The 16,498-nt window shown below is 59.6% G+C and overlaps 1 protein-coding gene across 3 annotated transcripts in view; it reads right to left on the bottom strand.

Annotated features, from left to right (window-relative positions):
- The window catches only part of SLC9A3 (solute carrier family 9 member A3), a 52,841-nt gene that overhangs the window by 15,278 nt on the left and 21,065 nt on the right, over nt 1–16,498 (bottom strand). For all 3 annotated transcript variants that reach the window (XM_070587305.1, XM_070587307.1, XM_070587306.1), the window contains exons 2-5: nt 6,435–6,737; nt 2,834–2,994; nt 896–974; nt 20–197 (exon numbers count right to left, since the gene is read on the bottom strand). In XM_070587305.1, the coding sequence (XP_070443406.1) occupies nt 20–197; nt 896–974; nt 2,834–2,994; nt 6,435–6,737 (721 nt within the window). The remainder of the gene's footprint in view (nt 1–19; nt 198–895; nt 975–2,833; nt 2,995–6,434; nt 6,738–16,498) is intronic.

The raw sequence follows: 16,498 nt of genomic DNA, 5'->3' as shown, positions 1-16,498 counted from the left end.
TGAGCGAGGGAGGACTTACGCCAGGATGGCCGACAGGGACAGCATCTCGGACGTGAGGTAGGACAGGTAGGAGATGACAAAGACGAAGCCGGGCTCGATGATGCGCACGTGTTTGGTGAAGCGGGTCACCAGCGAGAGCAGGAAGGCGAATATGACCCCCACCAGCGTGCCCCCCAGGCTCACCACGAAGAAGGACACTGCAAGGGGCAAGGACACCCACGCTGAGGCCACCTGAATGGCCCTTTGTGGCCCACGGTGTGGCCCGGCCCGTGCGTTGTGGGTGACACTGGCCCGGGCTGGCCTTCCAGACCATTTCTCATCAGGGTTGCCTGGTAACCCCCCCACAGAGGCGCCAACCGCTCAGCAAACAAAGGCCGATTCTCTCTCTCGAAGAGAAGCCAGGTCTTGGGTCCAGCCTCAACGCGGACGGCAGGGGATTGAACAGCCATGGGAGGCCCGCTCCCCACCCCCACCATAGAGACAGCACCGAGACAAGCGGCCCTCAGGCATGGGCTGGCAGCAAGGCCCAGGGTCCTGGGCTCCCGGTGACAGCCAGGCTGTCACTGTGCCTGCCTGGAGAAACACCTAGGATTCCCCAGGACACCAAGATCCATGTCCTCTACCCAGACGTCTTCATGGGTCTGACGAGGCAACGACCCTCGCCTCCCAGGGTGGTTGGGACCCGACGAAATCGTGTCCATGAGACACGCCAGGGACAGGAGGGGCCTGTCACTGGGACTCTGAAACGGAGATGTTTGTTCCTACACAGGCTGTGGGTCCCAGGGGCCGGCCCAGCCCCATGGCCCAGGAGAGGTGCTGCCCCAAGTCAGCCCAGTTCTGGAGAAGAGACGGGGCTCCCACATGCCCCCAAAACACAGACCCGCCAGCCACACACCTATGCCCTTCACACAATCCACGCCAGTCACGTTGTCACCACCCAGCGTCACGAAAGATTCAAACACGTTGTACAGGACCTGGGGGGACAGAGAGGCACACAGAACACCTGGTCAGCCCGGGTCAGCCTGACGGCTCCCTGTCCCAGGCCCAGGCCTGTGGACTTGGGGCTGGAGTGCCAAGTCGTCTACTCTGGAAACTGAAAACCACAGGGAGGAAATCGTCACAGGGCAATAAGGGTCAACAGGAAGAAGGCCAAAGACGAGCCAGCAGGTGGGACATGGGACGGAAGGATGTTCTGGAAGGAACCGGAAACTTCAGGAGTGAAGCCAGCTCTTTCCTACCGCAGGGGCAACCATAAAGCAAACCAACTGTGTTTAACTCAATTCCATTTTCCGAGACAAATCCAGAGCTTCCCTTTCAGTGACTTCACTGTCCCGGCGACTCCGGATAGTGGGCTCGCAGCCCCTGACGTCTCTGTCTGTTGATGTTTAAACCTTATCCTGCCAAGACGTTGCGAGAAAAAGCCCAGGACTCTGACCCGAGGCACAGCTGGAGACAGCTGTGCATTCTGAGCTGAGCAATCTGACACTGTGCTCGGGGCTCCACATCGAGGGGCTGAAGGCGGCTCTGGGTGGGCTACAGGCCCCTCAGGAAGACACCTGTCTCTGTGGCCCAAGTCTGTGCCCTCCAGGGCTGTTCAAGGGGAGAGAGGACCCCCAAGGGGAGTGTGCAAAGCTGCATTTACAAAAGGGTTGACGATGCACATGTGTGTGCACAGGGACTGGTCACGTGGCCACGACAAGCGCTGGGATCCAGACCTCAGCTCACCCGGCCTCTCCATGAAGACACAGGTGGCAGGGAAGAAGGAGCCTCATGCAGGGCCCCTGAAGAGCCCCTGACTTGGGCAGAAGTTCGTGCCACTAGGGAGACACGGCAGCCACATGCAGAGCAGGCCCAGCAACCTCAGAGCAGCTGGGCCACGTTTCTGATTGTCAAACGCCCTAAAGAAGCTCTTATCTGCACGTGAGAAGCCTGGTGCCACGGGCCCTGAGGGTTCCTCACCCGCCTAAACCTGAAGGAGCACAAGAGACGAGGATTTCTTAGAGACGCCACCGCACTTTCAGAGCGAAGGGGGAGCTTTGTGCCCACTGTGTCTGAAAGTCCTCAGTGGCCTAGGCAGTGGCTGGGGCAGGGGTTGCATGGGGATCGGCTGAGGAGGTGGCCAACACACCGCTCGATGGACCACTGAGGAGGTGGCTCGGTGCCGCCCGTGTCACCGAACGATTCACATCCACGGAGGTGGCGACCCATCTAGGGACGTTGTGAAAACTCCATGTGGCCACGGTGACGCTGAGACGGCACCCCTCACGTGTCGTGATTCTCGTGTTCTTTACAGAGAGCTGCCTCCTGGCCTGAGGGTCCTCCTGCCCCGTCTGCCCATGGGCCCCGCAGGCTCCCGGGCGCCCCTCCTGGAGTGTAACCGCCTTTGCGCCGTGGGCGCTGGCAGATTCCCCTGCCTCAATCCTGTGAGATTTTGTTTATTTATCGATTCTTTTAGGAAAACCAGGAATGGGTGGACCCAAAGTGACAGACCGTGCTCTGGAAACAGCAACGGTGGGATTCTGTCAGTGAAATCCTCAACCGTGAGGGTGTGAGTGGGGATCAGAGGACTGCGAGGGATGAACGGAGAAGCCTGATGGAAACGCCGGCAGTCCTGAGCCAGGAGGAGCCGGCTCCCGCGAGAGGAGCTGGCATGGACACCGCTGAGCGCACCCAAGGAGCATCTTTGGAGCAGGGGCCACCACCCTGCGGTTACCTACAGTGGCAGGCTGTCCTCTGTTCCCCCGAGGGGTGCGGGGCCCCGGTAGAGGCCACAGTTCTCGCACGCACCCACCTCCCGCACGCTGATGCCCGGGGCTCTCCTGCCACCACTCACCACAGTGACCGCATCGTTCAGCAGCGACTCCCCGAACACGATGATGAACAGCACCTCGTTGACGTGGACCTCCTCAAACACTGCCAGCACGGCCACCGGGTCCACAGCGGCGATGAGGCTCCCAAACAGCAGGAAGTCCAGCAGCCCGATGTTCAGGTCTCCTGGAAGACAGCAGGGCTGTGGGGAGAGCCCTTCGGGGCTGTGCAGCAGCAGAACCCCCACAACCTCCCCTGCCCAGTGGGGCTGCCTGGAGCTGAGGCCCACACACGTCATCCCCTCGGCCTTCCGGAGCTGCCTCAGGTGGCTGCCTGGTGATGCTGGAACGGGAGCCCCCTGGGGGGACTCAGATTCTCTCAGGTCTGGGGCTGGCTGGCATGGAACCAGGATCAGACTGCCCACCTCCTCCCACTGACTCCCACTCCACTTTAGGAAAGCCTGGTCTCCCTCCTGGGGGAGGCGTCCCACTCTGACCACAGGAGCCAAATGGGCCCTGGTCCTCTCCTTCATCACCTCCTGGCCAGCCCACGAGGGAGCCCGCTGCTGGCAGATGAGGGGCTGGGGGTGCTGGCAGTGCACAGCACGGACCAGACCCCGGCCCCAAGGAGCCTGCAGCCCAGCTTAAAGGGAGTGTAGGGGCAGACAGTGGATGTGATGGGGTGAGGGGAAATGCCTCCCCAGATGGTGTCTCAGCCCAGACTGCAGCATCCAGGACTGGCCTGAAGGGAGGTGACAGGGGGACAGTGCTCACAGGGGAGGGATTGGGCTGGGGAAACCCAAGGGCCTCCAACAAGAGTGACTGCTGGGGGGGCTGGGATGACACGGGAGACAGATAGGAGACTGGGGAGGTCAGGGGGAGGGTGATGGATGACGTGTTTTGGGGTGCTTGGAGGGGAGCAGGGCTGGGTTCAGGGAGGAGGGAAGGGGCCTCGGAAGGAGGTGTCCACATGTAGCCCAGTCCAGCCCACTTCCTTGGGCCAAGTGGCCCCCGCCCAGGGGTTCCCGGGCACCCTTGGATGCGGAGGTTTTGCTGAAATGCACTTCCATCCTTTGCAATCTTCCCAGATTCGTCTCAGGTGCCAGATCGCCAAGAAGCCATATGTAAACCCCCATTTCCCAGTGACGGCCCATTGGACCTGCTTCCTCAAGGGGCTATGCATGCCTGTTCTGTCTCCACTCCACCCGGTGTCACACCTGCTCTCAGCAGGCTCGGTCAGAAGAGGACCTTGGCCAAGGGCCTTCCTGCTGCCTTCTTAATGTTGACGCCCCCTCCTCAGCCCAGGTGGACCCCAGTAGACCCCAGTGGACCCCAAGGGCCCAGGGGCTAGTCAGGCCTGAGGGCAGTGAGAGGCCTGCCGAGGGAGCAGAGAAGATAGAGGGAGGGCGAGAGAGGCCCAGGCCGCCTGGCCAGACGCAGGTCCTCCTGAGTCTCCTTCAGGGCCCAGCTGGGGTCCCCAGGAGCAGGTCATGTGTGCAGAGATGGGACCGTGAGGGAGTTTCCTGTGCACCAGCATCACCGTGTCTCAAAGAAGTGACAGCTGTCTGAAGAGCCGGCTTCCCATGAGTTAAGACGTCCCTTTTGTGGTGGGGGGGGGGGGGGCGTACCAGGTTTTGCTTTCATTCCCAGATGCTGTGGTGAGAATGCCTGGTCCCTCCTGGGTCCAAACACAAGGACGTCCAGACGACATTTACCTTCCAGGCCAGACCATCCTTCAACACCACCCCGGATGTTGGCCTCTCGCTGCCAAGGACCCTGACAGGCCCGGTGGTACATTCCAGAAGCCAGCCACACCAGGCAGGAGGTGTCCTGGGCAAGGAGCAGCCTGCCCTCCTCCCTGGCAAGACAGGCCACCTCCCACCAGCCCTGCCAGGAAGGTTCCAGGGACCGTACTGTGGCTCAAGGCCTCTGGGCTCCACGTCCCAAGCCCCTCTCGCCACCATGGCCCACCTGTGGGGGCCTCCCTGACTGCCAGGAGCTTCTGCAGGGCCTGTCCCTGGGCTGACCTGCCAGACGCCTGCCTAGGATGCCTGTTGCCGGGCCCACCTGTGGCCCAACCCAGGCTGGCCTTGAGCCAAACCTCAGAGCCTGGCGCTGGTCTGCAGAGACCCACCCCTGCCAGCCCAGCTCTGTCGTGCCCCTGGCTCCAGGAGTCCAGGAACAGGAGAGACTCGTTGGCCCATGGGCTCTGCTCTGTGACCCTGGCCAATGCCTAGCCTTGGCCAGCTTCATCCTGAGGGAGAAGCACAGGCCTCAGGTGCTGTGACCCCTCAGGAAGCCAGAGCTGCTCAAACCCAGAAGCCCTGCCACGAGCCCCGTGGCTGGAGAGGCCGTGTCGTCTTAGGTGTGTCCCGGCCACTTAAAGACATCACCAGTAAATGTCATCCAGTCACATCTGCCCGGCGCCTGCAGCTCAAGCACCTGGGGGGCCTGGACAGGCATGTGCAGCCTTGAGTCACCCTTGGTGGGTTTCTCTGGGCTGGGCCAGGCAGATGGTGCTGGACGGCAGCAGGGGCTCCAGGGAGCGGGCTCCACGTGGGGTCAGGACAAAGTCCCGAGGTGACAAATGTGCCAGGCGAGGTGACTGTTCCAGTCAGGGGAACTTTGGCCCCTCTTTCTCAATGCATCTCCTTTGTCATTAGGATTTCAAAGTCTCCATCCACATGGGGCGGGCGGGGTACTGCTCTTCTTTCAACCAGATGGCGAAGCGCCAGCCTGGGCCCACCCCTGAGTCTGGCTCTGCTGGTGGCAGGGTCTGAGGCCAAGGCCGAGCGCAGGGACCAGTGCTGTGGGTGCCAACACCCACCCTCTCTCCACAGACCCCAGATGCAAACGGCAGCTTAGCACCCAGGGATGCGTAGCACGTCGGGCCCTTCAAGGTCGGCAGGTCAGTGTGGGGCCCTGGCCTCACAGCTCCAGTTTCCCAGGCAGATGACGACAGACTCCCAGGTGGGTGGGGCGCCCTTGGGGTGAGGCCAGGGCTGAATTAAGTAACTCAAACTGCAGGAAACACCAGCAGGGGAGGTAGCAGAGACACACGGATGAACTGGTGACAAGAGAGGAGCTGGCATGGCTTTTTCTTGCAGGTTCGAGTGGAATGACACCCAATGCACTGCGTTTTGCTCAGGCACGGGTGCACCTCGTCTCTGAAATCCTGGGCTTGGGTGCCGGCCTCTGCCAGGTGGTGGGGGGGGCGCCTCTCTGCTCTTTCCCTGGGGGCTTGGTGACAGGGGAGTGAGGCTGGACCCCACCTCCCTGCCAAGGAGGAGGGACAGCAGCTGTGGCTGCTCCCACCCACCTCACCTGCCGGCTGACCTGGTCGGACAGGAATCCATTCCTAAGCAGCCTGGGGATGCCCAGACGAGCTACATGTGGCCTGACTATTTATGAATTAAACCTTAGTGTAAACATACCAGGAGAGTTAATGGACCCACCAGTGACATTTCTCACTGCCCTGAAATACTTGCCTCCTTTGTAGGTCTGCATTTTGCACCTGAGCTTTCTTAAAAGGGGCTGTCCAGAGGTAGTCCTGGAAGAGCCCACCCTGATGGGTGCCCACTTCGAGGAGCCCACTCAGTGGATGGGTGGACCATGGCGCCCACTCACCCATCAGGCCGCTGAGGAAGACGCCATAGAGCGACAGGCCGGTGGTGGCCGCGTTCCACACGGTGCCGATGACAGCATACAGCAGGATGGTGCCCAGGTTGCCGAAAAAGAGCCGGTTGGGCATGAAGTAGCCAGCGTCCAGCACGATGGGGGGCAGCAGGTAGAAGAAGAAGACGGTGGGCGTGAGGGTGAAGGAGGCGATGTGGTCAGCCGCCCAGACGATGCCACCTAGCACCAGGCCCAGCACGATGAGCAGCGCACTCTCGGGGACAACGCTGGTGACCTTGTGGGACAGGTGGAAGCCTGCAGGGGAGGGGAGCGTCAGAGGGCCGGGCCCCCGGCGAGGACATGCTATTGACCTGGGGGTCAGGTAGAGGGCTGTGGGGGAGGGGCGAGGGTTAGGGGCTCGAGAACCCACCCAGCGAGGCCCTAAGGGAGCCGGCAGCCTAGGACCCCGAAGCCCCTCATCTGCAGAGCCCCCAGACCCACTCCTGGCACCTCCTGGGCAGATGTGAACGGGGGCCAGGTTCCCATTGGGAGCGGGTGCCCCTCCCCATGCTTGCGCATGAGCTGATGGGGACAGAACTGGCTGTGCCGGCAACTCTGTGACCCACTTCCTGGGCCTCCCTGTTCAAACCCAGGAAGAGGCTGGGCTGGCCACGCCTTCTGGGGTCCACCTGGGGCTCTGGGAGGGGCCATCCTGACACCACAGGGCAGACATGGCCTGGGAGGCAAGGCCCACGTCCAGTCTGTGAGCACTTCCCCTGGTCCACTCGTGTGGCCCGCAGGCCTCCCACTCGGAGGACGGCCTCCCGCGGGTAGCCCATGAGGGTGGGGAGGAGGTGGGCACGGGGCGGGTAGAGCCCCAGGATAGTCAGGCTGGAGTGGCTGCACTGGGGCCTAAGGAGGAAACCCACACTGGGCGGGCAGAGCACAAGGTCCCCGCGTACCCTGGGCCCCATGGCCCACTCGCCCTCACCCCTCAGTAACCCCCGCTGGACCTTGTGCTGACTCGTCAAGGCGTGGAGCCTGTACCCGGCCTGGAGTCCAGGTGCCTTTTACTCTCCCTTGGAGGGACCGTCCCCTCTGCCCAGCTCTGCTGGGGTCATGACCCCCCAGGAATAGAGCCTTCTAAGGCCAGGGTCCTCAGGGCCCTGGGACAGGAAGTAGCTTCCTTGCCCATGTTCAAGCTTTTGGGGGACAATGGGGCCCCAGAGGTCCCCCCTCTGCCAGCCAGCCCCCTCAGCCCCCTGGGTCCCTCAGCCCATCAACCCTGCCAGGACCTGGGGTCAGGGGCCCTGCCACCTGAGTGGGCACCTCAGAGACCCATTGGGACCCATTCCTCCTTTGTTCTATTTTAAGACTCAGGAAAAAAAGTGATAAAAATTCCTATGTTAAGCCTGATTTCAAAATAGTTGGACTGTTGACAGAAGAGGTTAACTCCCTTGGCCTAAATATTTGGGATAATTGTCTCTTTCATTCACTGAAGTTCTGTTTACTGAGAGATCTTCTTTGAAACTCCAAGGAGAGCAGTCCCCTGAGAAGCCAGGACCCTGGCTCCCTGCAGAGCAGCTGGAGAACGGGGATGCAGAGGGCCAGGCACTATCTGGCGAGAGTCCAGTGGCCGAGGGTCCAGTGGGTCCAGAGGGTGAGGGAGACCCGTCTAAGCTGCCCCATCTCAGAGGAGGAACTCGGGTGAGGCTGGAGAGGGAGGCCAGGCTCAGAGGCAGGGTCTGCGGCTCTGATCCAGCCCCACCCTTCCTACCAGGCCACCTCGCCGAGCTCTGCACCCTCCCTCTTTCCTCACCTATATTTACGGGGTCACTGGCAGGGGTGGGCAAGCGGCTGGCTCTCGAGCGACTCCCCGAGGAGGGGGTCCACGTCCTCCTTCTGTCCCCATGGACAGCCCTCGCCAAGTCTGGGTAAGGAACACTGTGGCCTCCCTGACCCTCGCTCACCAGCAAAGGCCCTGCTCTGAGCTCTGGGAGGGATCAGCTTTCAGCCAGTGGAGGCAGAACGAGTTAATGCTCTGGGGATCTGAGAACCCGCTGGGAGTCCAGTCCCTGCCTCCCGTGCCCTGCAGGCCCCCCAGAGCCCCGGGGCCCTCCTGCACATCTTGAATGCCCATCAAGGTTCCGTTCTTCCCTCTGCAAGGTTTCACACATGGGGGGGCGGCCAGCACCCCTGCTCTCCCCAGGAGGGACCCCCAGGAAGCTGGCAGAGAGAGGTTCCCCCTTTGTGGACAAGCTTGGAGGCCCCAGGGGGCTGGTGCCTCAATGTTGCCATGTGACTGACGATTACCAAACACACCAGGGCACGCATGACAAATGGCATCAGAGGGTGCCCGCCCAGAGTGAGGGAGCTGTTTCCGAACACGGAGGGTGGGTTCCCTGTAAGTCCTCGGGTGCTGCCCTCGGAGGCGGCCCGCCCACTGGCTCCAGCTCAGCAGGAGAACATCAGAGGGTTTGGCCTCACTGAGGTCTGCAGGCTCAGGCACCCCAGAGGGGGTGTCTCTGAGCTTGGGAGGGGCCATGATGCTGGGAAGGAAAGGCATGGCCACCAGGCCAACCTCCCCTCGCACACAGCGCCCGAGCCGAGTCCTTGGCAGCACCTGCTGCCCCAGATCCGGGCACAGGGTCAAAGGCACAGAGAAATGGGTCTCTTCCCACGATAGCCGAACCCCCCTGGGCCCCGTGACATTGGGAGCTGCCATGTGTTTTGGGAGGAGACCTGGGAGGCTGAGCCCCCCAACCCGTGGCTCGCAGCTGAGCCCACAGGGCAGTGCAAGAACCCCTGCAGGTCCAGGCCTCACTCCAGACACCAGACTCAGCAGGGCCTGGGAAGGCCCAGAATCTGCATCCTAATGACCCCTGGGGAGACCTGCTGCGGGGTCCTCTGTGGTAGACTCTGGGCCCACCTGCTTTGCTGTCACAGGAAGGACTGGGCACGTGCCCCTCCATCCTGAGCCTCCGTAACGGTTTATAATGTCCAGAAATAGCTGGGTTTCTCATCTTCTCTTCTTTTCTGATGGGCTTGGTGGAAAGCCGGTGGTCCCTGCCCAGAGCACTCTCTCCCGCAGGCGCAGCCCTCTCTGGGTTGTGGCTTCTCCGGACCACACCTCTGTCCTGGGCTGGGCCGTCAGTGAGGGGCACCCTTCCCTGGGGCAGAGGGGCTGTCCTCGCCTGCCCTCATGGATTCCGAGCGAGCCCCCAGCAGCCATGTGGAGGGCCACCCCCTGGAGTTCTGATCACATTCCCACAAGTTGCTGTTTTCTACAAAACGTGCATTTTCCCTTGGTTCCTCCCATCCTGGTGGGGCTCCGTGGGAATCACGTCTGTGACAGCCTCTTACCCGCTCCTCCTGCCCTTTCAGGTTGTGACCAGGCGCCTGCCCAGTGCAGCTCCCAGAACGGCTGGTCTGTGGGCCTCTGGGAAGGTGGAATCCAGAGACCGAAAGACGAAAGCCCAGGGCTGGGCTGGGGAGGACGAGTGGCCCTGGACTCTCGAGAGCCCTGCTGAGGCGATAGGTGGGGTTTAGTCCTCAGCCACAACCTCCAAAACTAGATTCATGGCGGAACCCAGTTACTGTGAATTTGCCTTCCACAGCCTTGCGGCCAGCAGGGCAGGACGCTGCGGCGGGGCCGGGCTTATCCTGAACAAAACAACAACAACAGAACTTTGACTTCAGGAGCTTGAGGACTCGCTGACACCATTGGCTGATCCTGTGCCCAGCTCCTGCACGGTGGCTGGTTACTATAAAATCTTATTAATTAGGAAAACGGGTGGATGGGAGATAGGCTGCCTGTGGACCAGATGCCCTTGCTCGAAGTGAGCCCTGAAAATCCACAGGCAGAACTATTCGGACTTTTTACTCACTGAGAGAGAAACACACACACACACACACACACACACACGCACACGGTGCCAGGCACAGGCACGTGATTTTCAGTTGGCCAGCACAACAGTGGACACACCCTTAGTGAAGGGTGGGCTCCTAGAAGCGGGTGGGAGCGTCTACATTTCAAGGTCAAGAGAGTGCTGTGTCCTGTACTCAGCTCGCCTGCCACACCCACCACACGGGGGGCGCGCCTGTCTCTCGTCCCAGGCAGGGGAGAAACCACATCTCCAGGTAGATCTAACGTAATTTTCTTTGTAACAAATGAGGTTCGAGCACTTGTTCGTGTCTGGGAGGCGTTCCCCCCTTTGCTGTGGACATTCACGTCTCCTCGCGGCGTGAGCCCCCTGCACAGCCGCAGCGCTGCCCCTCCCCTTCACTGTCTTCACGCTAAGGCTCTTCGGGGCGCGAGGCGGCGTCTCTCAGGACGCTTAGTGTCTTTGGTTCTACGGCTCCTGAGTTTTGTGTTATGCTTAAAGACTCCTCTGCTTTCTACTAAACTTTTAACATTCAATTTAACTTTACTTGAATTTAACAAAGAAAATATTTAAAAATAGAGGCCGGCCTGGTGGCATAGTGGTTGAGTTTGCAAGTTCTGCTTTGGCGGCCTGGGGTTCACGGGTTCACATCCCAGGCACAGACCCACACATCGCTTATTAAGCCAGGCTGTGGCAGTGTCCCACTTACAAAATGGAGGGAGATGGGCACAGATGTTAGCTCAGGGCCCATCTTCCTCACACACAAACATAAAAAATGTCATGAACCTGAAGGACCCGCCCATCCCCAGAGAGAAAGTCCTCCGGCTCAGAAGTCTGCTCCCGACGTCCCTCAGGTCCTTGCGTGGCTCTGGGTAGCAGCATCTACAGACGACCTGAGGCTCCTATGAGGCTGGTGTTCCCGCCCTCTACTGCCTGCTGCTCTCGGGCAGTTGTGTCTCTACGGCATCAGGATCTCTTCTCTCCTGTGGCACGGGTGCAGCTCTCACGGGAGCTGCTCTATTCCCCAGTCTTAACCTTTATCTTCTTCCTGCCCTGGAGTGGCTGCTTTTGTCCTCTCGTGTTTTGTGGATGTCTGCCTGATGCCAGGTGAGAACCCGAGAGCCCTGGGATGGGCTCTGGGGTCGCACAGCCAGACCTCCCGCAGGCCTTAAGTGGCACATGGCAGAAGGGCCAGACCGGCCTGGTTTCCACTCATTTATCTCAGCTGAGGGGCACTTGTTTGCTTGTTTCCCTGTCTGGTTGTCAGAAGTTTTTCATCCTTGCGAGCATCCTTGCCGCACAGATAAAGTTCAGCCTGACTTTCCTCCTTTCCGCTGACACTGGGGACGTCTGTGCAGCATGCAGCATCTGCTCTTCCTCCGTTTCAAGGATGCTTCCCAGATGTCCTAATTCCCCCAACAGCCCCGGCCGGCCCACCTGCTCCACCTCTGCTGACTCTTTCCAGCTCATCGTCGGGGCTGGGGTCCCTCGGGGTCCACACAGGCTCCATGCTCCTAACTCACTGTCAATCCAGGCGACACGCGGCATCCTGTGGAGTGACATGTGCAGCAGGAGCGTGCCATGCCTCTGGAGTGAGGGAGAAGGGGGTGCTGTCCCATCTCCACTCCTGTTGCCTCCACTGGACCACTGTTTCCTCTTCATCGGGCCGGCCCCTCACCACCGCGTCTTCTTTGTCCTCTTTGCGCTGCGCTCACTGGACCTCTCCCACCTCCTGTGCTGCAGGGCTCGTCTCCACGCCAGCTGCACCCTGTTCCTGGTTCCTCACTGGTTTCTCTGGTTTACTCTATGACACTGTGTGAGCTCTTCAGCGCTTTTCTTAGCTATGAAAATCCTCTTTATAATGTCACCATTTTGTGGTCTCAGTTTGTGCTCTGTTTTGTTGGGTTTGTATTCTGATCCTTCTCCGTGAAGTACAGCTCTCTGGGGACCTTTCTCCTATTATGGGGTCACATTTTACCCCAGGTGGGCCTCCACCCGCCCTCCTGTTTTCTTGGTGCCCCTCGCAGCAACCGAGGTGTTTCTTCCTGTCCTGTTCCTGCCTGACGGGCGGCTCTGTCCTCTGTCTGTGTGCAGGCTTGTATGTGGGGAGGATGCTCTGACTCCACCTGCTGACTTATCTGGTCCACGTGCCGCCTCCTGAGCTGGAGTTTGGGCAGGACGTCGTGTCCTTCTCCTGTGGTGTGAGCTCCGTGGTGGGCAGCAGGGAGAGCCCCCGGACCTTCATTCTGTGCCCTTACCTGCCATCAGCTCGGTAGCTTGGCCCTGCCAGGACCCGGTCTTCTGGGCCTTCTGCCTATCCCTCCAGCCCAGCCCAGGCTAGATGGGGCTACCGGCAGCCGGTCGGCCTCTGGTAACTGGTTTGTCTTTCTGGGTTGGGGATGACGGGAGGGCGACAGTCTCAACTGGTCTGGTTCTCCATCTCCACCCAGAACTCGAGGGTCTCCAGCTGATGGGAATTCACTAGTATGTCCCGCCGGCTAGGACTGGTCAGGCCCTGGGGTGGCTCCCCTCTTCTCCCGTGACCCCCTTCAGAAGGCAGTCTGCATTGTAATGAGCTAATTAAACCAAAGACTGGATGGATTTTAAACGGCAATTTGCTAGCGGTTCAGCAATTAAGCGCATAATGGCGTTTCAGGAGTCGGTAGGCCGAGCTCCCAGCCCAAGTGCCCTGCGGGCCTGGCTCCCACTGCCGGCCGGTGAGGGCTCTCTGGCTGGAAAGGGCCCAGCCCAGGCAGGCAGCGCTTTCCGCAGCACAGGTCGGGACGCAGCTCCTGGTCAGGCCCCACACTGCAGGCCAGGCGCCTCCTTCCTGCCCCCTGCACGACGGTGACATTGTGTCGCAGGGTTACCCTGAGGACATGCGGAGATAGTGGGGTCAGTACAACAGGGCCTTTCTTCCTACCATATCCCCGCTGCAGCCCGCAGCCCATGTGAGTGCAGGCGGCCCCACCGTTACTTCTGCGTCAACATCCAGTCCACTGGCTGGGTTCCTACCGCCTGGGCAGCCTGGTCTTCTAGGGACGCATAAGGGGAGGGGACCCTGGTGGTGGGGGTGGAAAATGGAGAAATGAGTCTCCCGGCTCTGTCTCCATTGCCAGAAACCCCGGCATCTCTGTCCATGCCCTGGGGCCACATGCTCAGGTAGGGTTGGCCACCAGCTCCCGTGGCAGCTGTTTTCCCAGAGAAGGGCTTGGCAAAGGCGAGCCTGAGCAGCAGCCCCACAGCCTCCTCAGGGCCCACAGCCCTGGGGCCTTCACATCCACCTGAGCCAGAACCTGAGCCACAGACACAGAGAAAGGCCAGCGTCCTCAGGCCTCGCGCCATCAGAGCTCCCGGGGGGCATGACTAGGAAGCCGGCGTGTGAAGCAACCTCTGCATCAAATCCACTGTGTTTGTTGAGGAAAAGCCACACCCTTTAGGGGGAAAGGGCAGAGGACGTCAGAGACCCTGAGGGAAACGGAGACAGAACTAGCTGTGAGTTGCGCGTGTCGCGTGAGGGCGCAGGGAACGCGCTTGGCCAGCCTGACATGGGCTCCGCTGCAGCTAGAGCAGGAGCTAAGAGGGAGCCACACAGAGAGACGCTGTTCCCTGCGCACTGTGGACGCCGCCACGGCAGCAGCTTAGACTCTGAACATCTGAGGTGCTGGTGCAGGCAGAGCACAGAGACACATGCCCAGGACTGACACGGCAGAGCGAGGATGACAGTAGGAGACGGGACGGAGTGTTTGTCCAGGACAAAATCAAAGCAGCCAAGAACACAGAGGCCACGGCGGAGCCGGGTGAGGCAGGTCTGGAGCACCCCTGCTGCGGCTGGTACCTTCTGACAGGGGAGCGTTAATGGACTGACTTCCAAACCACAGGTAACTGATTGCCGAGGCCTGAGGAGTTCCAGCTAATTAAGCATAAATGGCTCTGTGGCAGAATGGTAACGACAGGGGAACACACACTTTAGTTCTAATTACAAACCCTCTGACCAATGTCAAAGGTCAGGAGGCACCGGCTGGCCAGCCAGCCAGCCATTTCTGGAGGACCGGGACAAAGCGGGTGCTGGGGGCTTGGGGAGGTCATCGCTGACGCGTGTCACGCCCCTCGGAACATAGCTGGGGACCCGGGCCCTGGGGTCAGGCCCTGCGTGGCCACCGCCTCCAAGGATGTCTCAACAGGATTCAGCTGAGTCCACGCAAACGCAGCAGCACGGTAAATCCTCTGGTTTTACTTTAACGTGGAGAGCTGTGGCCAATTGAACCTGCTGGACAAGCAACCAGCCCCAACAGTGAAGCCCTTTCCAGAGAAAAGAGTGGGATGCACAGGGGCCCACATGGCTTGTTAGGACGAGCAGGTCAGGGTCGGACCTGAAATGTCACCCTCGGGGGCACAGACACACAGACACACACACAGATACACAGACACACAGACACACACACAGATACACAGACACACAGACACACACAGATACACACACAGACACACACACAGACACACAGATACACACACAAACAGATACACAGACACACACAGATACAGACACAGGCACATGCAGATACACAGATTCAGACACACAGACACACAGATACAGACACACAGACACACACATATATGCACGCGGGTCCCTAGCACTAACTCTCCAGCCTTCTCTACAGACACGTGTGGGGTCCCCTCGCCATACTTCCAGGAGAGGGGCTGGTTTTGTGCTCCCCTCCCCACCAGTCCACTCCTCTCGGATCATGTCACTAGCTGAGGTCACCCAGCCTGGTGCGAGGAATTACAGCAAATGTGTCGGCCACTGAGCCCAGGGCAGGAGGTAGAGACATTTACAGTGTCCACAAGTGTCACCCAGCAGACCCCACTCCTGCCTGCAGGGTGTGGCAGACGAGTGCTCTGAGGCCACCATCAGGTGGAGCGAGGCCCTGGCCTCTCCCTGGGGAGGGGGCCACTCTCTCAAGCAGGTGGTGCCAGCCCCGTCGGGAGGGGCCGCATCCTGGGCCATGTGTGCAGGGCTTTGAGGACCACACGGCCTTCCAGGACTGGACCTTCTGCTCACAGACACAGACCTTTTAAACACTATGTGTTTACAAAGCACAAGCAAACTTTGTCCATTTTTAAATTAAAAAGTGAAAACTGTCAAAGGCTTCCTAGGGAAGCAGCAGCTTCTTCAACTCTGAGCCATCGTGAAGAAGAGATGTGAGGACAGAAGGAAGGCTGGGCCTCCTGCAGGCCGCCCTGGCCAGCTCAGGCCCTGGACAGAGACTCAGGGGAGCGTTTAAAAAAAATAAAACCCTCATCCAGTATTCAGAGGAGTCCACCCCAGATGCCATCCCTCATAGGGAGGCAGGTGTTATTGATAATATCGTATGTGATTATACATATTAACAAAAATCAGTAGTAAGTGTTGGCAAGTGAACCGCGAGTGAGTGGCCTGGGCCTGTGGTGTGACTCGCCCGAGCGGGAGCCAGGCCCGAGCCGGAGCACCAGCCGGCTGGGAGCAGGGGCCCCTCCACACCCAGTGCCTTCTCTCCCCAAGCCCTCTTCTGTGTGAGTCTGCTCCTAAAGTGCTCCACGGATTACATGTTGTAAGCTTTGCTTTCTTATGATTTCACGATTGGCTCGAACTTAAAATAAAGATTTGAGAGGATTTGTGACAATTGCATCTTTGTGGCTGGGTACCAGTGGAGCAGCTCCCACTGTGCCACCTCTCCGCCATGTAACAACTGTGAACTCTGGAAAAAACATGTAAAGCAAGTACTTAAGACACTGAAGAGAGACGAAAATGGAGGGGGCTCTAAACTTTGGGGAAGGGACAAGCATTGAGCGATTTCCCTGTTTTGTTTTGTTTTTCTTTTGAGGAAGATTAGCCGTGAGCTAACATCTGCTGCCAATCCTCCTCTTTTTGCTGAGGAAGCCTGGCCCTGAGCTAACATCAGTGCCCATCTTCCTCTACTTTATATGTGGGACGCCTGCCACAGCATGGCTTGACAAGCAGTGCCATGTCCACACCCGGGATCCAAACTGGTGAACCCCCGGCCACAGAATCGGAACGTGCGAACTTAACCACTGTGCCACCAGGCCAGCCCCAGATTTCCCTGTTTTTTATGGCTTTTTCCAGAGAGCAAGTCCCAGCTGGGGCCACGCAGAGCAGCTGAAACTCAAATAGAAACTCTTGTCTCAGTGGGT

This window comes from Equus przewalskii, chromosome 20, assembly GCF_037783145.1.
Source record: "Equus przewalskii isolate Varuska chromosome 20, EquPr2, whole genome shotgun sequence".
Classification (NCBI taxonomy): Eukaryota; Metazoa; Chordata; class Mammalia; order Perissodactyla; family Equidae; genus Equus; species Equus przewalskii.
The sequence above is the reverse complement of the archived record's forward strand: the minus strand, read 5'-3'. Positions and strand labels throughout refer to the sequence as shown.